The 27,813-nt window shown below is 45.2% G+C and overlaps 1 protein-coding gene across 17 annotated transcripts in view; it reads right to left on the bottom strand.

The window, feature by feature from the left end:
- Nucleotides 1-27,813, bottom strand: part of LOC115063394 — a 169,323-nt gene that overhangs the window by 45,507 nt on the left and 96,003 nt on the right. For 11 of the 17 annotated variants that reach the window (XR_003843236.1, XR_003843237.1, XR_003843241.1 and 8 more), the window contains 5 exons: nt 4,742-4,809; nt 3,930-4,000; nt 3,464-3,593; nt 1,779-1,911; nt 651-798 (listed from right to left, as the gene is read on the bottom strand). Coding sequence is in view for 1 of the 17 variants with exons in the window: in XM_029534994.1 (XP_029390854.1) it covers nt 706-798; nt 1,779-1,911; nt 3,464-3,593 (356 nt within the window). In the remaining 16 variants the exon portion in view is untranslated. Of the gene's footprint in view, nt 1-650; nt 799-1,778; nt 1,912-3,463; nt 3,594-3,929; nt 4,001-4,741; nt 4,810-12,615; nt 12,688-27,813 lie in introns of those variants that run through there. The other 6 variants (XR_003843251.1, XM_029534994.1, XR_003843250.1 and 3 more) reach the window with 5 other exon arrangements.

Below are 27,813 nucleotides of genomic sequence, written 5' to 3'. Positions count from 1 at the left end.
ATGTGAGGATCAGTAGCATTTCCGTTCATTAACAGTGACTAACTGCCCAAAGTCAACAAGACAACCGGCTCTGCTCCATTAACAAATGTATTCAGGAACACATTTTAAAAAAAAAAAAAAGCTGGGATTTGAACTCTGGAAGAGCAGTCGGGTGCTCTTACCCACTGAGCCATCTCACCAGCCCAGTAAGCATACTTTTTTTTGAAAACTGTGCTATTTGGACCCCACTGCTGGCATATTCTAAGCACATGCTGTGCCAATGGCCTTCAACCCCAGTCCAAGATCATTCGTGTACTTTATGCCATTAAATTGTACATTTAAAAATGTCCAGTGGTGACACACACCTTAAATCCCTGTACTGGGGAAGCAAACAAAGGCAGATCTCTTATTTTGTGGCCAGTCTGGTCTACAGATTGAGTTGCTGAACAGGTAGGGGCTGTTACACAGAGAAACCCTGCCTTCAAACAAACAAACAAACAAACAAACCAAAACCCAAAAAATATCCAAAGGTAAACATCATGCTATGTCTATTTTAACACACACACACCACAAATGTGGTGTCATTGCCGCTGGTTTCCTTTTTGCTAGTGTTTGCTTTGAGATAGAATGTCACGTGGCTGCAGCAAGCTATGAATCACTCATCACCTGACCTCTATCTCCTGAGTGCTGGAAGCTTCTCTCTGTGTTCTCGGTGAACAGTAGTTTTCAAAATGCTTCCCAATATCCAGTTTGGGGCTCTGTCAGCATCTGAATTTGTTCCAGAGTCAGGCTTAGGTTTCCTGAATATTTTTGCCATTCCTATGACAAATGAAAAGGAGATTAGCTCCCCCAGCTGCTGTCTGTGTCTCTGTCAGTTGGAAGAGATGCGTAGCTACTTAAGAGCTCAAGGGTACAGAACGGCTTGGGCTGGGTGTCTGCAGATTTAGAGTTAGCCTGAACTGGTGTCTGCTTCCTGGTGCTCTTGCTAAGTGGGAGCTAGCAGGATCCTGATTTGTTAAACTTAATCCAGAATTATGACAACAAAACCTCAATTAGCTGCCAATACTTGGGGCATCTTTTCCTGATCGATAACACCTTTTTCCTGTTAGCTCGCTACAGCCTTGTGACCCAAGGCTCTGGAATGGATCAACCCGCCTACGCCTGCACAGGGCTCTGTGTCTCCATGGAAACAGCTTGTCAGGCCCTGCTTGGCTGCAGGTACTGAAGACCTCTCATTTGCAGCCTGGGTTCTACACAGATTCGGTTCTAACAATCTGGCAGGTGTTAAGAGCCCCATTCTCTCAGCTGCCAGGGTCTGACCTCATCATGAAACCTCTTCTGCACTGCATGGCAAAGTCCCCAGCTCCAGTGACATACAGGTGGTCCTCAGGGGAATGGAAGGGTCTCTGTCCTAGGCTCCTCCCAACAGGTCTTCCTTCCTCGCCATTATCCCTCACCCCCACCCACCAAAGCCTGGAGTTATCCGAATGCCTCTGGCTCCAGCTTTGTGCTTCTCGGATCCTCCTGTCTGCATCCCTGCTGCCCCTGGAGAGCCTGGACCCACATCATTTCCTTTTTGAGGTACTGTAATTCCTCCACACTGGCCCTAGGACGACTGTGCACTCATTCTCCATCGTACAATCACTTTCTGGAGACATATCATGATAGCGTGTCATAAAAAAGAGGCTTTGGAAGGCAGGAGATGTGGGGCAGAGGGAGCCTGAGTAACAGATACCGGTTAGATAGCAACGATAACATAACAGGGTGAATACAGTTTGCACAACGTACTCCACACTTACGAAGAATGAGAAGAGGGGCCTTTGCAGGTTCCAGACACAAAGACATGACAGATGTCCAAGAAGACGGAAAGGCCAATCCTGCTGACTTGATGTGTGCACATTGCATGTATGGATTGAATCATCACACTCTACCCTATAAATATAAACAGTTATCACATGCCAATTAAAATAAGTTAAAAATAAGATATCAGAACCAAAATGACAGAACTTGACTACACTCATCAGATTTTTTTCTTTTGTGTATAAATCCCATATAATGTGATGCAGAAGGAACATAACTTGAATACTCCAAGAACTCTGAGATGTTTTGTACTTGGGCTGGACACCGTGTGTTAGGTGTTATGGAAACAGAATTGACTACAAACAGAGTCCTAACTTTAACTAAGTTGTAACTTCCTCGAGGATTCTGATTACGTCTGGTGGGAAAGTCAGAGTCAGGATGAAGCCGATTTCCTTTTGGAAATATTATCTTGTTTTAAAATTTATTAAATAAAAAAACCCAAAAATATTATTAATGAGAAATAAAAGAAGTAACTCATAATTTTCTTGAGAAACATTTGGATAAAGTTTGATTGAAAACAAAATATGGGACCGGGACTGAAGCTGTGTGGTACATGGGTGAGGAGACTCAGTCCCTAGAGTACGGACACACACACACACACACACACACACACACACATACACACACACTCTCGTGCCCAAAACATGTCAATATCCTTCCTTCATACTAGGACAGTTAGTGGCTCCCACTGCACTAAGGTAGACGTCAGACCCTGTAAAAGACAGCAAGACCATGCTGTTATTGACTGAGCCAGCTCACTTCCCTGACACATCCTCTCTCATCCTTCTCCCTGCACATTCTGATGGTGGCTGCTCTGCGCCTATGCTCCTCCCCGGCCTCTGCAACTTGGCACTACATCCTTCTCCTGGCTCTGTGGTATGACCTCTTCTTGCCCGTCCTCGTTTCTTTTCTGTTACTGGGATAAAATACTTTGGCCAAAAAGCAGCATACGGGGAGAGAATGGTTTTTGTTTTCTTTTGTTTTTCTTTTGGCTCACGATTCCAGGTTACAGTCTATCACTGTAGGGGATTCAAGGCAGAAACCTGAAGCAGCTAGACACATTACATCCACAGTCAAGAGCAGAGGAAGACTGGACAGTGCTTGCTTAGCTTGTGATTGCTGGCTTGGGCTCAGCTCCCTCTCTGTGTTTATTCTGTCCAAGACCCAAACCCAAGGAAGGGCACTGCCCACATCCAGGGCGGGCCTCCCCCTAATGAGTGCACTTAGGACAAACCTGTCATAGGTGGGCACTCTGACTAACCTGGTTGTGTTAGTTACTTTTCTTTTGCTGTAGTTAAACCACCATGATCAGGGTCTAGAAGGATGGTCCAGTGGTTAAGAGCACCGGCTGCTCTTCTAGAGGACCGGGGTTCAATTCCCAGCACCCACATGATGGCTCACAACTATCTGTAGCTCCAGTTCCAAGGAATCTGACACTCTCGCACAGACATATATGTAGGCAAAACATCAATGCACATAAAATAAAGATAGTAGGTTTTTTTTTTTAAAGCATGATTCATTCAACCAGACATATATGTAGGCAAAACATCAATGCACATAAAATAAAGATAGTAGTTTTTTTTTTTTTTAAAGCATGATTCATTCAACTTATAGAAGAGTTTACTTGGGCTTCTGGTTGTAGAGGTATAAGAGTCCATCGCACCAGGGAATCTTGGCAGCAGCTGTCAGATATGGCGGCGGGAACATCTGAAGACTCACATCTCGAACAGCACACAGTAAGCGGAGAGAACGGCCTGAAAATGAATTGAGTAAATTATACTCTCAAAGCCTCCTCCAGGATATCCAAAACCACATCTCCTGAACCTCCCAAACAGCACCAGGCTGGAGACCAAGTGCTCAGGCATCTGAGCCTATGGGGGGACATCCCCCTTCCAACCACCACGCTGAGCTAGGGGCTCTCTTGAAGACACCCTTCCGGATGTAGAACATTGTGTTCTCAAAAGTAACCACCATACCACCCTTTTGAACAACTTCTGGCACATCTTGGGAGACTATGCTCTCAGTTCTACAATGTCCAGGGTTTGTTTGTTTGTTTGTTTGAAATGTCTCTCCCACATTCTCTTACTTACCTTTCTCTTGTGGATGGCAAGGTGTATGCCTACCTCTGGCCCAGTGCCCACCACAGTTACTCAGATTCTAGCTGCACAAAGGAAAGAATGGGTGAAGCTGGAATAGAAATGTCAGCCCACCCTGATGGTGAACAGGTCCTGCCTCAGGGTCTGCTTTGGCTTGGTACCCAGCCTAGTCCAGCTATAACTTAGTCACATGCCAAGCATTGCACCCAGGGCTGCCGGCCACGGTGTTTGGGGATACTTCTGTACATGGGTCACTGTCTCTGCTCACCTCTGCCTACCCCTGGCTGCCTCCTTTTTTTGTAAGCCACCCGGGAGGTCTATACCAACCAGCCCTGGGGCTGAGCCCATGTGGCTATGCCAGCAGCTGGAGAGCCATTCCTAAGAGCTGAGATAAGGAAGTAGACATTCCCCTGCAGTCCTGGAAGATGCCTTTCTTGCTGGTGGTACAATTTCACCCAGGCAACGCTTTCCTAGGGGAATCCAGGATCTGAATCAGTCAGAGGAGAAAACAGCCAGCTGTGTCAGGGATGGATAAGACATGTCGAATGTCTCCAGGAGACAGGATTGTTCCGTCTTGTTTTGTCAGGGGGCTTGGGGTTAGGGGTAGTGGTAAATAACATATGTTCAGATATCAATCAAAGGGAGCGGGTGAGTGGACGTGGACCCTTGTCCCACAGAATATGATAGTTGATCTAGGAGAGAAGCCAGAAGGTGAGAGAGGCCTTTCACTAGAGACAGGAGCCCACCCACATGGGCACAGGGTGTGGTGTGAGGCAGTGCATAGCCTTGGGCCCCCATCTACTCACTTTTTCCTAAGTCATCACATCTTTCATCTTCTAGAAACGAGAAACCCTTGGCCATAGGCGAGGATGGGCTGCAGAAAGAATGGATTTTGCTTCAGTGCGAGCAGAAGGCTGGCTCAGACAGGGAGGAGGGGAGCAACCAAAGGCCCAGCTCCACTTTCCCCACTGCAGTCAGTAAGCATGGAGCCATTAAATGAGAAAATGTATGTGAAGGCACTTAGCACAGTGCTTGGCAAAGGCCTGGGATTCGATAATATTGACTTGTTCATTTTATGTCCGCTCAATGGCAGGACCTATAAGGCAGATTTGTGTGCAAAAAGGATAACAGGGGTACCACGAAGGGTGGGGTGCCTCTCTACCTGGGTAGTTGATCAATTTTGACATTAGATGTTTCTTACTTTACTCTATCAAAAACCCCCAAACCCATCAGAGGTCATAAACAAACAAACAACCTTTAGATGTTTTCATTTTACTATTGAAGTTGATTATATTCCCTATCCCCACCCCCAGCAGTAGTGGAGATGACAGAAATGCATTAAACATCATAGATGGGGGAGTGGTACAACATATTCGGTGAAGTTGAATCAAAGACTGGTCAGTCTGAATGATAACGCAACTATGCTTATAGATTGTACCATAAAACAGAGCCAGGCCCGATGACAAGTCTGGAAGCCCAGCTACTTGGGAGGCTGAGGCAGGATGGTGGCTAGTTCAAAGTCAGCCTCAGCTATAGAGAGACTTGAAAGCTATCTTTAGCAACTTAGTGATATTGTTTCACAATAAAGAGTAAAAGGTTAAGGAGATGGAGCCATAGGTAGTGCTTGCCCTTTAACACCAGAGACTGAGGTTGCATCCCTAGGACACACATAAAAATCTAGGTTCAGTGATGTGTGCCTACGATCAAAACAGTGAGAGTGCTGAGACAGGAGGACCCCTGGATTTTGCTGGTCAGCCGGTCTAGCCAAATCGGGCAAGTGATAGAGGAAGTGATAGAGGAAGTGATCGGGGAGTGATAGAGGAAGATACCTCCCATAGGCCTCTGTCCTTCTCATGTGCATACACCCATATCTATGCTTGCATGTGTACATATACATATCCGGGGGGGGGGAACAAAAAGTAAAAAAAAAAAAAGAGGGGTTTGGGAATGTGGTCAGTACCAGTTTCCCTAATAGGCATGAGGCTCCAGGTTCAATCTCTAGTGCTGAAAAGGAGTTTGTGTGCGTGTGTGTGGTGTGTGTATGTCACACACACACACACACACACACACACACATGCAGGGACACATGCGTCTGTGCAAGCAGAGATGAGAGCCAATGAGGAGGAGCAGAAGCTGCCCCATCACCTTGCCTTCATGCTATGGGGATTTTACACTTAGATGCTTAGGAGCTGGGGAGCGGGAGAAGAGCACATCCGCTGACCGCTTAGTGAGGGGTGGAGGAGGAAGCCAAAGGCTGGCACAAATCATGGGCTCCTCTACAGAGGAAGCTCTTAATGGGCAGCCTCTACCTCTACCCTGTGATTCTCAGAACAATCAGAACCAAGGACACATCAGAGAGTCCCTGCAAGTGCCCAATAAATGTAATCAATGTGTGTTTGCTTATATGCCAAAAGCAAACTAAGGGCAGAACAAAACAAAACTGGAATTTGTCAACAGCTGTCACCTGTGCCTTGCATGAGGCGCAGTAAAGCTACTGGATTACTGTAAGCTCTGGGAGCAAACTAAGCTCGGCCTGTGTTGCCCCACAGGTACTTCCTCTTCATGCCTAATAGTTCCCAAGATGTGCAGTCATCCTCAACACTTCTATTCACAGAGATGGACTGTACTGCAACAGGGGCTTGCTCAGATTAGCAACAAAGAGAAAGCATTTTAAAGACAGGAGCTCACCCTGTAGTCCAGGCAAGCCTAGAATCCACTGGATAGCCGTGGGTAGCCTCAGGTTACCACATCACTTTCCTGACTCAGCTTCCTGAACACAGCAGCTATGTGTGTGTGTGTGTGTGTGTGTGTGTGTGTGTGCCACCATGCCTGGATAAATCAACCTGAAAATTAATGTCTGCCTTCAAGCTAAGTTTCCAAACTCCAAGATTAATAAAGTAAAAAAAAAAAAAATATTGGGGGCAGAATTTTTCTCCTGATTATTGTAACAAAGGGCTATCCTAAGTTAATAATTATATATGTTAATAATTAAAAGGCAAAGAAAAAAGCCCAGTAGAAAAATAAGCAAAAGATTGGCCTTCCAAATAATAAGCAGAGAGCTCCCTGTAACAATCAAAGAAATGGTTTATTGTTGTTCAAGTTCTGCCTAAGTATGCGTTCTAAGCTTCCTGGGAATTTGAGCTAGATGAGACCTCACAGTCAAGGCTGACGATCTACAGAACCATTTTCCTTCACTAATCCCAAACCTAAATCTCTCAATGTTAACACCCCCGACTGGGAGTGGAGATAGAAAAGAGCTGGCAGCCTCAGAAGAAACAGTCCAGCATTGTCTGGGCCTGGTAGACAAATGTCGTCATCTGAGGAGGAGGAGGAATGTGGAGGGCAGTGCCCCTAACCTGCAAGTTGTTTCTCAGGGACCGAGCAAGCCTTGCTCCTCTTTCTGCAGAGCCGCTGGAGTCTTGGTATTCCATGTGTGGTCCCTGGGGTAGCAGGGCCTCCGGGGAACTTACAGATGAGCATTAGACTGCCTTACATTTGGCCTCTTGAACTGGAGCTGGCTTCTCAGCCAGTTCCCCGAGGTGACTGCACGCACAGACCTTACAGTGATTGCACGCACAGGCCTTCCAGTGCAGTCCTAGGACAGCCCCTGCCAGGCTCACTCCACACAGGTGCTCTGCCACTGCCGACGGGATGGAACGCGCAGGTGGCCTCTAAGGAGCCCTTCGAAACTAAATTGCTGGATTTAATGAAAAGTGTCACACTCAGCCAAGTCGAATGTTCTCCACTTTACAAAGGGCTTTAAGATTAATGAATTAATAAAGGTGCCATGGTGCTGCTGCTCCTACAAGTGAATTTAGAGTTCTTATTAGCATTCTTTCACTGGGCTTCTGGATAGACCCAGGAGGCCTCAACTGGGATGACCCTGTCTCTCACACACCCTTTCTGTCCACCTCTGCAGGAGGGGAAGCTTCGTGGGATGTAACATCAAGAGAACTATGATGGAAAGACAACACCTGCAGGAACTGGAGAAAAGACAACACGTGATCTAAGAACACTTATTGCTCTTTTCATGTCTATCACTAGAACAGTCCATAAGCTTTCTCCAGGTATCATCCAAAGGTGTGTGTGTGAGAGGGGTGGGGGTTGGGAGGAGAGGACAAAAAGACAAGAAAGAGAAGGAAAAGGGTGTGGTTTGCTTCCTTTCAACCCAGTACTTGGGAGACAGAGGCAGGCAAATCTCTGAGTTTGAGGCCAGCCTGATCTACACAGCAAGTCCTGGACAAGTCAGGGCTGCATAATGAGACTCTGCCTAAAAAAGAAAGAAGTGGGGGTGGGGGTGGGGCAGGGGGTGGGACACCAAGATCTAGTAATCCTTGTGCTGTCCTATGAGTGGACAGAGGCATGGATGCTGGGCACTGACGCCCGCCCCCCCGCCGCCCCCCCCAGACCACAGTGTACACACCAGCATCTCCATCTTAATTCTACGTGCCCTCTGCCAGCACCCTCCAGCTTCAAGGTTGTCTCTGGATTTCGGGGCTGCCAGAAAACCAGTTAGATGCAAGGAAACAAAAGAGATTCAGGGGCTAGAGGCGTTCGTTCGTTTGTTCGGCTAATGAGTGAGATGACTCACGGGCTGACTCAGAGGAATGGGGCGAACAAGGCTTGCTGGGAGAGGGGAGCAGTGGGGGGCAGACCTCAAAGGAGCCCTGCGAGCCAGATCTAAGAGGCCAGGGATGTGATGGTTTGGGGTTGGTTTTTTTTTTTTTTTTCTTTCCCAGAACTGCTTGGGGCTCTGGAGGGGTAGCAGAGCCTTAAACAGAGGGAGATATGGGCTCTTCTTCTTCTTCTTCTTCTTCTTCTTCTTCTTCTTCTTCTTCTTCTTCCTCTTCTTCTTCCTCTTTCTCTTCTTCCTCCTCCTCCTCCTCCTCTTTCTCTTCCTCTTCTTCCCCTTTCCCTCTTTCCCCCTCCTCCTCCCCTTCCTCCTCCTCTCCCCTCCTCTTTTTCCTCCCCCTTCTCCTTCTCCATCTTCTTCTTACCCCCAGAAGTTGGGTTGTGAATCATAGCCTTCTGTGCTCTGAGAGCTGGGTAGTTCCCTCCAGCAACACTGACCTGCTTGCAGGCAAATCTCAGGGCACAAATCAGCAAGGATTGATTGTCATCAGGTCCCAGGCAGTGAGTGGAACCAGGACCCGCCCTCTAGGTTTCTAGTACATTAGCAGGGCGAAGGGGTGGGGGAGGGGGGGAGCTTTTTTGATTTTTAATTTTTTTTAAAGAAGTGTTTTACATTTGAGAACACTGCGATCCGACCTGTGCTTATAGACATATTGAAAATGGTTCTAAACATGTGACTAAGGCATCCCCTCCTTTGTGAATGGCTAATTGAGGTTTTTGAGATGGAAGATTCCAAGGGTGCTCATGGTTACGAGGGCTGATACTTACATTGCCATATGAGGTTGCACCTGAAATGATACGACTGTCCACCTACACAGTAGAGCCAGGTCTCTGGAAGATCACACGTTTGTGACCTGGTCGAGTGTAAGGTCAGACTACTAGGTGATGAATTTTCTTCACGTGTCAAGTAAGTGGCAAAGGATCACACCGGCAGCCTCAGCCCATTCCGTCAACGTAAACCCACTGAGCTAGCTAAAAATAACTTCAGTTGATTACATATTTATATGTAATTTGATGGTTGATGTCTCAAATGTACTTCAGCAGAGCAGTATGAGCAGAGGCAGGAGTCCTTGGCAGCTTGGCAACCTGTCACCTTTCAAAATATGAAAAAAAAAAAAAAAACCAAAAAAACAAAAAAAAGCATCCCTGAATTTCAGCATCCCTGGCCCCAGCAAGATAGCACCAGTGTTGGTTGACTGTTGTTAATTTCAGCCTTGGCTAACTACTTTTTTGTCACCATCATGTTGCCTGTATTTAGTACTGGCTGTTTTATAACATTATAACCCCATCTGTCTGATAATTATGGAAGTGCTGGAGAGTGTTGAGTGTGCTGATCATAGCAGGCTTATTCTGATGAAAATAAAGAGATCAAGGCTCAATGTGTGAGAAAAGTCGTCAGAGCAGCACGTGGGTAAGAAGAAATGGTTCATTTATCTACACTGGAGATCAAACCCAGGGCCTCTGCCATGCTAGGCTCTACCAGGGAGTATTGGGCCCATCCTGAAAGACAGAGAGACTGAAGACATTTGGGATATGCTGGTGGGCCTGTGCAATAAACAGTCATCTGATAAAAAAAAAAAAAAAAAAAAAAGAAAAAACAATGAAAAAAAAAAAAAAAAAAAAAAGGAAAAGGAAAAACCATCTTTAAAAGGGGAACTCATTTGAATGCCTCCTTAGGAGACGAGTGACAACACAGAATACTTAGACTCCAAATTCCAATCCAGGTAAGGGCTGAATTCCATGCAAGCATTTAGAAGCCAGGCGTGTGGGAAGACACTTGAAACCTTTGCTGAACAGGATGGTTCTGAAGGGTCAAGGCCACTTAGATGCAAACAGCCTTCCAGTGCTCCTGTGAACCGCTAAAGCGGAAGGCGGCACTTGGCAAAGCTCACCGAAGGCTGCCTTCTCCAATTTTCAGTCCGTATTAACTGGTCTCCTTTGAATGAAGTGACCCAGTTGAATAGATTGGCAAGACAGGGAACAGCTTAGGCTTAAAGCTTTGAAGGAACCAACTTAGCTTCCCAAACTTAAATCACTCTTGGCAGCTCTGCTTATTAACAGTCTTTCAGAATTCACTGGTTTTTAAAGCACATACACATTTCTGCATATTTCACTAGCTTGTGCTTTTTTTTTTCTTCTTTGTATAGTTCCTGAACATAATTTTGTGTTTATATATAGATGTGTGCATGTGTACATGTATGTATATGTGTACATGTATGTCCTCGTGGAGGCCAGTCTCAGGTGCTATTCTTCACGAGTTGTCCTACCTTGAGTTTTGATACAGGGTCTCTTACTGTGTCCTGGGATTTGCCAGTTAGGCTAAGCTGGCTAGCCAGCAAGGCCCAGATGTCTCCAGTCTCTGCCTCTCCATCACTGGGTTTACAAGTACACGCCTTCATACCTGGATTTTCCACATGAGAGTTAAACTATAAATAAGCATCAAGTTTAGACAGGACCTTGTTTACAGACTAAACTCTCTCTCCCCAGCTCTTAAAAAAAAAATCAGTAGTTTGGCATCCCATTTTTTTACTGTGTCATCTGACCCATCTTTTGCTGGATGGAGAAGAATTCTTATATTGGAAACAGGCAGATCTCTGAGTTTGAGGCCAGCCTGGTCAACAAAGTGAGTTCCAGGATAGCCAGGGCTACATAGAGAAACCCTGTCTCAAAACACTGGAAAACTAAAAAAAAATTGTTTCTAAAAGTTTATTGGATTGCCGCTACAGTCTTTTTGTATTTTTTTTTAAAAAAAAAACCATATATCCTTGACCAATATCTGTGTTTCACCTAGTGATGGGTAGGAATGCTTTCTATATCAAAAGTCCTACATCCCCAGTTCTTCCTGGGTCTTGTTACTTTGTTTCTAGTGGTCACCATTGTCTTTCATCTCTAAATCTGAGGTAATACCAACCCTGATTAATGTGCATGACCGATGGAAAGATTTAATGAGAAAATATATGGAGAACTGCTGTGACGCACTAAACTTTGCCACACTCTTCTTCTAGTGATGAAACTGCCCAGAATAAAAGGGACTGGACTGGCTAATATGTCTAGCATGGATTTATAGACACGTTCATACCGTGCCCTTGATAATTACTAGGGATGGCTCCAGTTCATATACTGAATGGCTTCCAAATATCTAAATGTTAAGATTGGTTCCAAGGCCAATCCTGCAGATCCAAAGCTGCAAGATCTCCATGACACAGGGCAACACAGAATAAACAAGAGGAGCCCCATGAGGATCCAGTATTGGTAGTGTAGCAGAAGCCAGAGTCCAGGAACCAGACAACTGACTCATTGCAATGAACATTTACAAGAAAAGATGTGTCGACAGAGGGTACACTGTGACATATTAAAACTTCCACAAAGAGATGTGTTCTATGCTTTATTTATTCATTTATTTATTTATCCATCTATGTATCTTTTAGGGGGATTGCAAGGGCAGAGAGTAGATACAAGGAACGGGGAGATGAATGGGATTGGTGTGCATGATGTGATTTACAAAGAATCAATAAAAAGTTAAATTAAAAAAAATTGGTTCCAAGGTACTGCTAGAATAAGGTGGCAAAATCCTTGCCAGATAGGGGCTAGTGGGACATCCTGGGATCACTGAGGGCATGACCTCAGAAGGGAGTATGGGACGTTCACCCCTCTCTCTATTTGCTTCTTAGACATGAGGGGAAAGTTTTGCTCTGTCTCACTGCTACCACAGAGTGCTGACTAACCACAGGCTCAAAGACTGAGCCAAATGGAACTTCTATGACAGAAAGCCAAGATAAACCTTCTCTCTTGATAAGTTAATTATCTTAGGTATTTTGTTACAGTGGAGGAAAGCTAAGACAAGACCGTTATGAAAATCAACAAAGATGATTAACAGAAAAGCACTCAGAAACTTTTAGATGATGCCACATAAAGCCAGGTCGTTGCTCTCACGTCCTTTGCATTCTATTGAAAGGCCTAATCAACCAAGTACAGACTTGTTAAAACAAGAACGGCTCCACATTCAACATGATTTTCACCTCAGCCTGACGAGTTATACGCAGCTCACCTTCCCAAGCCGTCCTATTCTTGGCTCCTCTTCATTTGAAAACAAAAAGAGGTCAGTCAGTGGAACACTCCTCTGCAACAGGATGAGGTATTTTTAATTATGCATTTTTATAAATAGATAAGGAGAAGATATTTAAATGAATACACAGAGGCTCCACTCTCAGTGATGCTGCAACTTTCCCACTGCCCTCACCCTGGTCTCCATGGTTTCTCGCATATCTATCATTCCCGTGTTTCCTATATGCAAACAAATACAAACAGACAGCACTTCCCTGTTCATACATGAAGTCTGTTTGATTTTCCACCTCACTTTTTTCAACCTGCTAATACATCTTGAGGGTTGAGAACAATGTTCCATGGTAGAATATTTTTTTAGAATGTGCTAGACCCTATATTCTTTTTTTTTCCTTTTTTTAAAATTAGGTATTTTCTTTATTTACATTTCAAATGTTATCCTCTTTCCTGGTTTCCCCTCTGAAACCCCCCTATCCCATCTCCCCTCTCCCTGCTCACCAATCCACCCACTCCTGCTTCCCTGTCCTGGCATTCCCTTACACTGGGTCATCAAGCCTTCTCAGGATGAAGGGCCTCTCCTCCCACTGATGTCCAACAAGGCCATCCTCTGCTACATATGTGGCTGGAGCCATGGGTCCCTCCATGTGTACTCTTTGTCTGGTGGTTTAGTCCCTGGGAGCTCTGGGGGTACTGGTTAGTTCATATCGTTGTTCCTCCCATGGGGCTGCAAACCCCTTCAGTTCCTTCAGTCCTATTGTGGATGCCAACAAGTACTTGCTGACAGGAGCCTGATATAGACCCTATAGTCAATTCATACCACCACAAATCAAAGTAAAATGAATGTCCCTGCATATATCTTGAGAAGAAGATCCCCTATGGAAAGATACAGCATAAACATGGGACATGATGACCTTGCCCTTGATAAGGACATTATAAAAATCTTGTCCCACCACTGAAGAATTATAATTATGTGAGGGAATATATATGTTAAGTAACCTGATTTAGCCGTTCTAAAATGTATACATATACCAAAACATGGTGTATTCCACAAAGACATTAGAAATGCATTAGTCGGGCTGGAGAGATGGCTCAGCAGTTAAGAGCACTGACTGCTCTTCCAAAGGTCTTGAGTTCAAATCCCAGCAACCACATGGTGGCTACAATGTACTTACATATAATAAATAAATAAATCTTAAAAAAAAAAAGACATGCATTCGCCAACCAAGAAAATTACCTGAAGATAATATAAAGAAAATGAACAAATAAAAAAAAAAAAAAAAAGGAGAACCCAGCCCTCCCCCTTAATCTTATGTTCCTTATGTCACCATAGTCAAGGAATCTCAGAATTGGCTACTGTAAAGGGATTTGTCACTCGGGCATCAAAAGCTGCTTCCTCTTTTTCTGGGGAATATATTGTGCCCCTCACCTCGCCCCGTGTGTTGGCGTTGCTGCTGCTGTTGCTCGGGATCAACCTCAGAGTCTTAAGTGCACATTCAACCACTGTGTGAGTCCCCAGACCAAGGCTGTATTCTAATTTTCCTCTTGGCTGGGTGTGGACACATGACTGAATTGCAGCAGATAAATATGTGCAGAGGACATGAGAACCACTTCTCGGTTCAGCCCTAAATCATAATCCCAATACACCACGTTCTCTCTCACTTGCAAGCAGTTTGGTAACACCTAGAAATGGCTCTGCAGGCTGCACATTCGAAGGATGGAAGAGTCACTCGAGAGAGAAAGCCTGGGGTCTTTGAACTGCTGTTAGAAAGAATGCTACAGATCTTGGATGCTACATGATAAGAGAACCTTCCCATATTCCTGAGTCATGAGATCACTTTTCAGGTAGGCTATAGCAGCCAGTATTGTCGTCATTGACACAGACAGCAAACACTAAGCCCCTTTAATCCATCCTTCTGTCTGTGTGAGTCTCTCAGCATTCTAGCTATCTGGGAACTCACAAGAACTCCCCCTGGACTGTGAGCTCCTTGTGGGTAGTCACTACCATTCATGTTCATATCCTTCGTGCCTAGAGCAAGCGGCAAATAGCTGGCGTTCAGTAAACCCTCCAAATCCTTTTGGAGGAGTGAATGAGTCCCGGACCTCCTACAGGGACAATGGCTTACTTTACTGCCCTGTCAGTTAGTTTGCTATGACCTCACTGCTTTTTTCTGTTGTCCCTTGAAATATTAGAACATTATTAATATGGCACTAAGCCCTACCACCTTCTAACTTGCATCACTCTCTTACTGTCTTTTCAGACACATGGAATAAATCTAAGCTGTCTTAGCTCTTCAACTACTTGACAATGCCTCCTCCTACCTCTCCCATAAGAAACCCTCTGGGCTCCAGGCTAAGTCGTCTTATGCCCTTCAACTCTTCTAAGATTGTCACGACTGGAACTCTTATCCCTGTTCTGCACTCCTCTATACACACTCGGGGCTGTCACTGTTCCCTGTTCAACCAGTACTCACGGTGAAGGACCATCCTCTTGGAACGGACTGACCCGCCCATGGTGGGCCACCTGTCCCTCTCTAGGACTCCATACATTAATCAAAGCAGCTCACTGACTTTAACAGTTTTAGATACTGGAGGGCCTGGAGATACATCTGGGCTCTCCATCTAACTTGTTATCTCTTCTCTCTACCGCAGGAAGAAGTCCCCTGCCACCAATCTACACACCACTTCCCTGTGCAGTCTTAAGTCACTTTACCTCTCTTGCATGAAAAATGAGATGGCTGGGCTACATGGTGATTGAGGTTTCTTTTCCACTCAGAAATCCTTTGTGTGCAGAACAGGAAATTCTGGGAGAATGCATAGGCTCTGATGTAGGATCTCTCACCCCTATAGTAACGGGAGTGTAAGTCTGCCTAGAAACAACAACCTTGACCAAACAGCATGAAAAAACGAAAGGTGATTTTTCTCAGCCTCAGCCGTATTAAACTGCTACCCACTGACATCCGGATACTGCGATCAGTCAGAAGTATATACTCGAGACAATGGACCACTGGTATAAAGTCGAGAAAAACACAGCACCAGCTAACAGTGATGAAGCACTGGAGAAACTGGGGTGTGGCTCTTGCAAATGTAGTTCTGGGGGAATATACTGCCCACACTTTTAAACTCAAGGAATAACGACCATATAGTGGGATTTCAAACTACTGAAAGCTTAGTTGGGTGCATTACCAATTTCCTCGTCCCATTGTACACATGGTATGAGCATACCCACCTCCAAAGACCCTCAACTACTGGGTCAAAAGTGCTGTTCGCTAAGGACATGAGATCATGTCTGTATATCTCTTGCCCTTGGACACGTTCTTATAAAGCAGACATCTTGCTTGCTTTTAGCTGATTAATTTTTCTTGCTGTTTCCGCTGGCTAGCCCTCCCCACCACCCCCACCCACACTTCTGAGGCTAGGTCCACTTCCCACCTCAGAACAAGATTCTGCACATTATTATTTGACCTCCTTTGAAAACCTCATTGCCAGCTTTCTAACCTGATCTGGGCACATTCCCCATCGGGGCCTGCATTTCCTGTGGATGATGAGTTGGTTTCCTAGGTGACAGAGGAAAGGAATAGACCTGTTAGCTTGTGGCTTCTGACTCACTCTCTGCAATGGACGTCACAGCATCCTGGCTGAATAAGTGGATGCTGATAATTAAGCTTGAGCTGAAGGTAGCAGAGGGGCCCTAGTGGTTAAGACAATGGAGCTGTACCGGCTTGCCCTCCCACAAGGCAAGCCTACAGATCCCATACATTGTAGATCTGAAGAAATAAACAGCAAATGCCAGGCCTCTGAGCCCAGTCCTTTATAAATTCACAGTGGAATTCTGTTCCGCAATGATCTCTGTCCCGTTTGCTTTGCTGGGACATGGAAGAGACAGGATTCTCTAACGAAATGGCCCATGAAGGCCAAAAGGAGACGTAGCAACAAACCAAATACTCAAATTCAGTTTACTGAGGCGACAGCTGTCTTTAAATTTTCACAGTTGTTCCCAACGGGGTAAATAAACCCACAATGGTCCAATCAGTCACTAGAGACCACAATGAAAAATGACAGATTCATCTTCAGGAAAGTTAGATTTCATGAAACTTAGAGACAAGGACACACACACACACACACTCTCTCTCTCTCTCTTACACACACACATACACACACACTCTCTCTCTCTCTCTCTCTCTCTCTTACACACACACACACACACATACACACACACACACACACACACACACAAGCTTACATTTCAACTCCTTCTTTTCTGTCAACTCACCCCAGCAGTGCACATGTCAATGAAATCTGTGTGGAACCAAAAACCTGAAGCGTCCCTTTGTTCTTCAAGTCCCAGTCAGAGCAGGCTCAACGGATTCTTAAGATTCTTGAATCCCTTAAATGACCAGCAAACCTAAAGTTCCTTACAGGCGATAAAGCATCTTGTTTTTTCTCAGGGGCCTTGAGGGGTACTTTAAATAGCACGAGCAAGCCTCTGAATGAATTAGACAGCAAATGTAGGTTAGCTTTATTTAGACAAATAAAGAAGCAGAGAAAGTTGTCTGGTTCAAGGGCAGTGCAGCCTGACACGACAGCATTTCTCAGAGGAGGGGAAGCTGCTTTGGGAGAGAGAGGTATTTTGGGCAAAGAGCAAAGTTCCTCTTTGTAATCTCCAGGGACAGAGATGCTACACTCTTCAGCACACGAGAGCAAGACTTAAGAATGGCCAGCTAGTCACTGAAGGAAAGAGCTATAGATTTGCAATGTAAAATGGGGCATAGCATGTCTGATTTCACCTTTTCCCCGTTCCTAGGGGACATCATCAGAAAAAGATAAGTTTCTTGGAACATACGCTGGGCCAGGGAGCACCTTCAGCTTCTGGGAAGCAAGGCTTCAGATCTGCAGCAATGGCCCCTAGTTCCCACACGGGGTTAGTTACAGTCTCCCTGGGAGACCAAAAACTTGATGATCGAGTCTGTTCTGCAGAATGGCATGCTATGTGCACACATGCTATGCACATCTTCCTGCATATTTTAATCCTCTTTAGATACCCTGTAATAACTCACAGCATATAAAAGTCGTATAACTGTTGTGATGCTAGACTTTCCAGAAATAATAAGAAAATAATTTATGAATGTTCAGGATACATGCAACACCTCCCCATCGTCCCCCACTGCTGCCACTGCCACCAATATCTTGGTGGTTGAATCTGAGGATTCAGGATCCATGGATACTGTCGACCAAGTAAACATCCAGATGGAGGGCCTCCGGAGATATGTAAGCAATGGTGTGGGGACATTCATGCATTCACAATAAGTTAGTGCTCGCGGAAACAAGTCAATAAATAGGTTTGGATTTTCCTTGCTCCTTTTCTTCTTCGCCTTTTTCTCTCTGGGAGTATTCTCTGGTATGGCTGCTCCTTGATACATGTGTTATGGAAGGTAGTAGCTCTAGGAAATAAAACGTTAACATTCTGATTGGATGGTTTGTGACACGATGTTTAAGTCATCTTCCCTTCTTCTCAGTCCGCAAAAGTCAAATGTGCTTTACAGCTCAGTAGCTACTCCCAGTTGTGATTTTAAAATGAAAGAGACATTAGATTTATTTATTTGAATAAATTATAATTCTGAATAACTAATAATTTTGAGAAAACCAATTTCTTCCCCAGACATCATTTTTGTGTCCCTAAAGGAACACTGAATTTACACTTATGAAAAAAAAAAGTCTTGGAAAAAAAAATCCTAGCAAACAAACAGACTCTAAACCAAACGTTTAGCAACTTAGCTTCCTTTTTAATTTATTAGTTTAAGTTATGCATGGATGTGGGGCAAGGGCACTGTACAAGGGAGCTCGGGCTGCCATGGAGGACAGAGGCGGTGGAGCTTCTGATGTGGGTGTTGCAGATGGTTGTACTGCATCCTGTGGTTGCTGGGGAGGGTCCTTGGCAGGAACAGCACTTGTGTAACCACTGCTCAAACACTGCCGTTTCTCCAGCCAGTGATTTTTGTTTGTTTGTTTCTTTCTCTTTCTTGTTTGGCTCTTTAGAGAACACAGGTTCAGTTCCCAGCACCTACTTGGTCTTACAACAGTCTGTAACTCCATTTCCAGGGACTCAACACCCTCTTCTGGTTTCTGAGGGCACCAGGCACACACATACATGGTGTACATAAATTCACACAGCCAAAGCGCTTATATACATAAGACAACAAACAAATAAACAAACAAACAAAACCCATCAAAGTTATCACTTCTGAAAACCACGCATCTTTACAGACTGCTAAAGCAGTGTCACAGTGAAGGTGACATAACCCTGTTATGAAGCCAGACCTACGCTCTGAGTTGGGTATCCACACATACTTTTTCATTCCATGCATTTCTTCCTTCAATAGCTATCCATGGAACACCCTCCACATGCAGAGAAAACAAGGGTCCCTTAGAGTTCGCCTTCTTCCTCACTGTCTGCTCGTTTCTGCCTGCCTGGCTCCTCTCTACTCTGTCCACCCAAACTCCTCCATTTACTCCTGCTGGTCCTACAGCACAGGCTAAAAATGTATCCAGCGGGGAAGTACTGTTTGCACTGTAGCCAAAGTCCACTTAACTCACCTCCTTCGCTGCCAACATCTCAACATCCTTTTAACTCTTTGAGACCCTGGCAAATGGGCTAATCATCAGAGGCCACTCCAGTTCTAGGACTGTGACCGACTAATAGGCATGACTATATTTCTGAAGTAACATATTCAGAAGGCTTTTCTGGGGCCCAGATATCAAGTATATTCAAAAGCTATATCAACCTTTTACAAGACTGTCTTACCTAAAGTCAATTCCTAGAACATTGTCACATGTGCAGTTACCCGAGTCTAATCAGAAGGAAACAACTATTCATTTCTTTTTAGTAAAGAGACTAACGTTTTTACTTGAACCAAAATGATGAATGTAGTGACACCGTGAGAGTGGGGTCTCTCTCTCGCTCTGATGTCATCAGTCACATTACTATATTTAGCATATGTGTGTTAGAACTTCTCAGTGTGTGCTAATAATGAGGTTCAGTGATGCAATTTCATAATCTGTTTTTAATATTTCTAAGTTCTGCAGAATAAAACATTTACATGGAGGGACAGAGCTAAGTTGTAATCAGTTGCTGATACAAAAACGAACAAACAAAATATCGTATATGTAACTGTTAAACTTATGTCGATCTCCCATCTCTGTTCTTCTGTGGTCTTCATTCTTTCTTGGCCAAATATGATTTCAGTAATTTCATGTTGCTATAAAGAAGAAAGAATTGTAACAGTGTGAGCCCGGGCAAAGTCAGACTCACGCTTTTTATTTTTGTTTTGTGACATGTGTGCCTCTTCAGCATGGTCCTGGCAGTCTTCCTCTCGTGATGCAACTTCCTGCCCTGTTTTTGTTTTGGTCAGGGAATGTTCCAGGCTCCCCTTCTCGCAACAGTTTGCCTGTGAGGTGCTTAACTGCCACTTTGTTTTCTGTAGCTCCATTTTTGTTCTCTGTGGCAACCCCTACACAAAAATATCTAGTATGCCATCCAAATGCACACTCACTCATAGGCTCTCAAACACACACACACACATGCACTCACACACACATACATATATGCATTTACATACACACCATACACACTCACACATACATACACACATACATATATACACACACATACACATACATACACACATACATATATATACACACACACATACATACACACACACACCATACACACTCATACACACACACACACACACACACACACACACAGCCTAGACTCTGCCATCCTCACACTGGGACTCACACCACTCCAGCTGCTTGTTGGCTCTGTGGATGAAAGCAGTGGTTTCTAATGTCAGTCCTGTGATCAGAATGGGTGCTAAGAAAGCTAGAAACACTTAGGGATCTTGGGCCAAGAAGAAGCTAGCTACACAGGTTAGAGATGATAGAGATAAAGGCTTCAAGTTGTCTGTCAGGAAAAGAGCAGAAGAAACGGGACTTGGGCTCCTTCACCCGGAGAGCCATTGTCTATCTCCTGACAGACACACACTGGCTCCTCAAGGCTCAGCTCACCCCTCTTTGGAACTTTGCCTAAGACACCACTGTCTCTGACTTGGCCTCCTGCAGTCCTGGCTTAGACATTTTCTCTTCCTTTCACCAACAAGCCGTTATATTGAAATGTTCGGAAGCATAGACATTGGCCGCTTCCGCTTTAACCTTAGTAGCTGCTTCAGAGTGAGTGTCAACATGTACTCAAAGCATGAGCAGAATCCGTGTTCCCCTCTCATGAGGAGAAGTGACTGACTTTAGTGAAGGAGAGAGACAGGAGTATCCTTATTGGCATCCCTTCTAAGATAGGCAGAGAGGAGCTGACCTCACGCCAGGGGATGAAGGTAAGAGTAAATTAGCAACACCCAGTGCTGCCTGGTGTGTCAGCATTCTCACCCCTGTCCTCTACTGACTTATAAGTAAGTCGTGCTACCCCCAAGAGAAGTCAGGCATGATGGTACACACCTTTGACCCCAGCACTGGGGAAACAGAGGCAGGCTGTGAGTTCACTATGAGTTCAAGGCCAACCTGGACTGAAAATCAAGTTCAGGCCAGCCAAGGTTACACAGTGAGACCTTGCCTTAGACAAACAAACAAACAGATAGATAGAGAAATAATGAAAAAATAAAAAGGAGTCTCTTGAAACCTTGCAAGATCAAGTCAGAAGCAGCAGTATTGTACAGAGGAAGAACGCCTTAGCAAATGCAAATGCATCAGACAGCCTTTAAATCGATGGGTGAGATCCACATCTCAGAGTATAATGTTCAATATTTAAGTTCTCTGAGGATAAAGAGAAGGTAAGGGTGAGAGGGAACTGTGTCCTCCTTCTCCTCCTCTTGCTTTTTATCACATTAAAATCCCATAATGCTCATTACAAAGGTAAACCCTGGACCTCATGGTGGGTTTGTGGGTAGGGCTTCTGGGAGGTGAGCACATGCCCCAGAGTGTATGAACCATGGGTCCTGTCATGGTAGATGGAGATGTCTTTCATGTCCTACTTCCGAGCCTTGTCCACCTACTTCTTGTTAACAAGCCACCATGGCTGTGGGGATGCACTGTCTGATAGCATAATTCTGGGCCAGATGGCTACCACCCTCCACACAGGCCTGGCTGTCCAGGCTAGCAGACTGCTTATAGAGTTTGCCAACCCACGGGTCTGGGGGACTGCTCACTTTGGCCAGGCCTTCCTATTTGCAGTACATTGTAGCTGTAACAGTCCTTTGCAGTGGACCCTGGGGCAACAGGACTACAAGCCTCGGATGCCAGCTCCTCGCTGTGTAAAGGGCTCAATTCTTTACTGGAAAGATCCCAGTTTAATTTTCACTGATACCATAAATGGTTTTATTGTCTTCCCTTTTCCACATGGAGAAAGTAGGGGTTGCAAGAATCAGAATTAGGAAGGAGTCCTGTTCCAAAACCATGCAGAACGAAGGTTTGAACCTGTCTGGAGTATTTTGTTTGTTGCAAGCATGTGTCACCAAAGCCTAACTCCAAGAGCTTTTAAGAGACAGACTGCTTTTTAGCAGGACTGGAAAACAAAGACTCAATGTTGGTCAAGGAGTGTAGCTCAGTGGTGCTATACTTACTTAGCATGTGCAAAGTCCTGAGTTGGGATCTCCAGTCCCCCAATAGACTGAATATTATTTGGACACTGTGGGTAACATCTGACACTGGGAGGGATGGGAAACGATCCTTCATTCAGAGGACTACTTATCAAGGTTGAGAAGTTGACACATATTTGCTGGCTGAAGGACACAATGAAACAGGGTTTGAGGAAAAGGGCTTCAAGAGAACCGGAGGAAGGGTCCACTCAGCTTGCAGGGAATCCAGGGAACACGGGGAGGCAGCTCTGAGCTGTGTCGGGAGCAAGCCTAGGTGCTGGGGCACTGCAGAGAAGGGAGTGTTATACTGCAGGGTGGAAGGGTTCAAACCAGTTCAGCCGAGTTCAGCTTGGGGCTCGGATAGTTGAAGGTGAAGGGGGAGGTGCGAGGGGCGGAGCCAGATCCCAGAAGCTTCCGCAGAAGCGTCTGAAGTAGAAATGGGGACTTACTAGGAGGCTTTTGAGTAGAGAAGTCAACAATCCCCTTAAATCCTTGATTAAAACACCCCCCCCCAAAGTATTACTGAATCCATCCTGACTCCTGTACAACAAAGCTCACAAAACAGAAAGCTATAGGAAGTCAGTATCCTTAAGACAAAACCACCACCAACATCAAAACCCTGACAAAGACATAGAAGTCTGCTTACTTCTGAGGAAAGACAGCCAAGTCCAGCCACCTTCCCTCTTCCTCAGCCAGGAATGGCTCCATTCTCCTGACCTGGAGGTCATTCACCAAAAAAGCAAAAGCAAAAACAAAAACAAAAACAACAACAACAAAAAAAACCTAGGGCAACAAATTCAATCCCTCCTCCTCTCAGAGAAAAAAAATTCCAGCTGGGAAATGACAGTCCCTTCCTCTCCTTCCTGTTGGCGGTCAGCCCAGGGACGACTGCTATACCCTGTTCTCACCTCCGCGGACCAGACGCACTCGCTGGAGTGGGAACAGGATCCTGATGGCTTAATTGAGTTAAAAGGGAAAGTGCGGATCCTCTAAAAGCCTCCTCGATGGCTTCAATGGCTTCGGAGAGGCACTCAGGGCTCTGAAAAACCTTGTGGTGGTGGCGGAGGCTCAGTCCCTGGGCTAGGGAAAAGCAAAGTGAGTTTCCCATAGTGCAGACCTCCGGAGCACTGAGAGCCAGCTGCCCGAGCCGGCACAAACGGCTTGTTTACATTCTTCTCTTGGGCTGAAACCCATCTATTTAAACTTTAACCAGAGGCAATTATAAACCCAGGAAAGCCAGACATGGCAGCCTGCACAGGACACGAGTCGGATGCCAGCAGTCTGGCACTGAGTCCGAGGAAGAGAGGAGTTATTTTGAGACAGGGGTCGAGGAAGAACCACAGAGATCTGAAAGTAAAAGGTATCGCTTAGGGGCTGGTGGCGCAGAGAAGACTGGGGGTGGAGGCAGCAGGGCAGGCTAGAGACAGGATTCCAAAAGCCTACTCATGATGGCCCTGAGCGTGCCATCTTCCTTCTGCCTAGGCTGAGAGTGCCCCGTTCTCCTGATCCTGGAGACCAGTCCTTCTATTCCTGTCTCAAGGTGCTTTGGGTTGGTCCCTGGTTCCTAGGCAGCCATGTTCTTACTGAGCTCTGATTTGGTGAGAGGAGAGGCAGGGTGTGTGTATGGGGTGGGGTGGGGTGGAGTGGGAGATGCTCTGGAGGCCTTTTTGGTAAGGATACTAACATCACTTATGATAATAAACACCCTTGTTTCCTTCCTGGGTCAAAGTGCATTTATTTGCCCAGAGGTTAGCAGCTAGGGGAGGATAGTCCTCCCAAAAGGGCAGGCAAATTTTCCTGGCAAAGTTCTCCTGGGAGCCTTGATGAGCAGCCTAGTTAGTGGTCTAGGGTATGGTCAATTTGATGGAGACCCCACTGATACCTAGAGGGAACTCATCTGATGGCTTGATATGGGTGAATCCTATGAGCCAGTACAGAGACACAAAGCTACAGCTTCAAAGTTTATGTTTTATACTGAATTCCAGGTCTCTGGTAGGCTGGTCAACCTGGGCCAATTTTAGATATACTATAAGAATTTGAGGAGCAAGCTACATCTTTAATCCCAGCACTTGAGAGAAAGAGGCAGGTAGAGCTCTATGAGTTTGAGGTCAATCTGGTCCATATAGTGTGTTCCAGGCCAGCCAAGGGTACATAGCAAAATGTACCCCACCCCCAAACCAGAAAAACCAAACTAAAACTATGGAAAAAATACAGTCCCTCCTCCCTCATTCATTTGAAAAAAATCTTACTACCAAAATGGTGGCATCAGCTGTAGGGCCTTTACATATTAATATTATTACATAAGTTAGTACCTTTAATAAAATGGCCCCAGGATGCTGCCTTCTCTTCCTGCTATGCAAGGGTTCAACAAAGAAGATGGATGTCTGTGAACCAGAAAGCTGAAACTCACCAGACAGAGAAATGGCCAGCCTCCAGAACCATGAGAAATAAATTTTGTAGATCGTGAGTCTCCCAATCTACAGGGTTCTGTTACAGCAGCCCAAAGCAACTAATGCACTAATCAAATCCCTCCCACGTCAAAGAGCCTGATGGTTCTCCTAGGATGCTCATGCTGCCTCTGGTTTTTAAGTTTCTTGGTTTTGCTGTTTCTATAAAGATGCTCATGTATCATGCAGAGGACAAGCCTTCACTCAGATGTTATCAGCTAATTTCTTAGCAGAATTCACTCTCTGCTCATTCTGACACCAGAGCCCTGTGGGAAGAAGCTCTGGGTGGGCAGAGGCCCTGGGAATTACTAGTAGGAAGCAGACAGTGTGACAACGAGACATCTACATAATCGCAGGGAGGAACAGCCCAAGGTGGGAGGAACAGCCCAAAGGTCTTCCTGACTTTCTGTGACTTCTCTTCTCAGATCCCAGTTCTCACCAGGGGCCCAGCCAGAGGAACACAGGTAGAGTTACAGGATTAGCCAAACACCTCGTGATGTCTAAGGCCCTGGTGATGGTCTTCCAGGGTAAACAGGACAAGGTCATTGGCTTCTTTCCAGACCAGTTTGCTACCCTCACCGGAAGGTCTGTCCTGCAGCTCTGAACCACTTTCTTGACTCCAGCCAATCATCTAAAAAATTCATGATTTTTGTTCCCAAGAGCCTGGATGGCTGCTTGCAAACTCATGCTGACTGGTGACAGATCTCAGGGGACTACTGCCTCTGTTGACATGGGGGCAGGGCCACTTCTTAAAAGGATGATAGCACCATTGCTTCTAAGTTTGTATGTAGGCATTATTTTCTCATGATCTGGTTCCTGGAAAGAAAGGTCAGATTCCATGTCTTCTCTAGGGTAGGGTGGAGTCTTGTTCTTATGGCTGCCAATGGATGTGCCAAGAGCTGCCCAAAAGGCTCAGAGGGATCTACTTGTTGCCCAAGACGAGATATTATATATTGGGGGAGACATTTCATAAAACCAGACATGAAACTTCCAAAGGAAATCTAGGGAACTATATAAAAAAACAAAGGCAGCAAAGACTGACTAAAATAAAAAAATGTGGATTCAGGAACCAGGGTGTGTGAAATTCACTGTAGACCTGAACCCCCTTCCCAAGACCTCAGTTTCTTATCCACAAAATTCAGATAATACTAATTCCCAGTTCCCAGAGATGTTGTATGGGAGGTCTGAATTACTAAAGAATTAAATGTTTTAATAATACTTAAAATGCATAGAGTGCCTGCTACATAGCTTTGGATGGTGTGATGGTTGAGTTTGTCATACAACCTAAAATCATCTGGGAAGAGAATCTGAATGAAGAGTTGGTTATGTTGGGTTGGCCTATGGGCATATTTGGGGGGGGGGGTGATCTTAATTAAATTAGTTGATATGGAAAGTATCAGCCCACTATGGGCAGCACCATTCCTAAGGCAGGAGGTCTTGACCTGTGTAAAAGTGGAGGAACTGAGCTGATCACAAGCAAGCATGTAATCATGCATGCACTTATTTCTCTGCTTTTGACTGTGGATGTGGTATGACTAGCAGTTTTAAGTTCCTGCTACCTTGACATCCCTGTTATGATGTATTATAACCCTGCATCCTGAGCAAAAAGAAACCCTTTCTCCCCTAAGTTGCTTTTTGTCAGGTATTTCTCACAGCAACCAAAATGAAACTAGAAGGGATAGGGAATGTGACATCTTAGAAAGTAACATGACTAAATAGCCATGCCTGGACACTGGTTGGTGCTATGATGGCCATGGTCTTCTGTTGGTTCCCACAACAGCACGAAGAGACAGAGAAAGATCTCTGACGCATTTTTGCCCCCAGAGGGGTTCCATTCTGAATCCTGACCAATTCTCAAGCAGGACCCAGAACAAGAAGCTCTGCTCTATGCCTGCACTGGAAACAAGATTCTCTCCTTAGAATCCTTCTAAGTTCAGGGACCCATACATCACTAAATGCTGCCCCTCTTGGACACCCTGCACCAAGCCAGGGTTCCAAAACAGATCACAGTCATGTTGGGGAGTACGGGGAGTAGGGAGGGGGTGCCAGCAGGTGGTAAGAAAAAAGAAAGACCACACCAGAGGAAACCAAACGCACAGGGGATAAAAAAGTAGGAAAGCCAAAGAAAGTACAAGGAAATCTTTTTGTGTCTGTCTATTTTTGGCCAAGTTGGGGGAAAAAATAAGCACAGGAGAATGAGACAGAGCCAGTGGAGGGACAAAGACAAGCGGGGATCTGCAGAAACACGCTAATTACCTCACCCTCCTCCTGTGTGGGGCTGCAGGCAGAGCCCAGGAGCCTAATCATGATTTCATCTCACAGTCTTTCTTCCACTTCTGTATTTTCTTACAAAGTCCACTGCGATTCTATTTTGCTTTAGGAAGTAGAAACAGGATCTATCTTTAGGACGCCGAAATGCCAACTGGGCTCAGATGAGCATCACTGGGAGTAGAGTTGCTGTGACCAGGACAAATATCAAATCACAAATACTTGAAATTCTTCCCCTCTGTGCCCTGAGGAGAGAAGGGTCTTTGTTTGCTGAACTGGCTCCCAGAATCACTTGGCCCTTGTCCTGCAGCATGGGACGTTAGATGGGGGAGAAGCCAAAGGCAGGAAAAATATTAGTCAAGTACCTACTGTGTATAAGATCTTCTGTTAGATGCTAGAAAACCGAACACCACAGTCCCCTGTCTATATTTTTTATTTTTTAATATCTATTAAATAATTCCCACTTCACTCATATCCAAGGTCCTGGCAACCAAGATTCTCTTTCCAGCTTTATGAATCTATTTTAGGCACTCATATAAGTGAAGCACATACAGTAATCTCTGTTTCCTGTGATTAGCTTGTTTCACTCAGCGTAGTGTTCTCAAGGTTCACCCATATCCTAACACACAGGAATTTCCTTCTCTGTTAAAGCTGAATGATTTAGCATCCTATGTATGCAATGTTTACTTCTCAGTTCTTCTACTGGAGGACAGAGAGAGCTTCCATCTCTTGGCTATGGTGCATAATGCTGCTAAGAACACAAGCATACATCTGTTGACCAGTCCTCTCCTCCTCCTCCTCCTCCACCTCCTCCTCCTTCTCCTC

This window comes from Mus pahari, chromosome 2 (assembly GCF_900095145.1).
Source record: "Mus pahari chromosome 2, PAHARI_EIJ_v1.1, whole genome shotgun sequence".
Taxonomy (NCBI): domain Eukaryota; kingdom Metazoa; phylum Chordata; class Mammalia; order Rodentia; family Muridae; genus Mus; species Mus pahari.
This window is presented reverse-complemented; position numbering and strand designations above follow the sequence as displayed.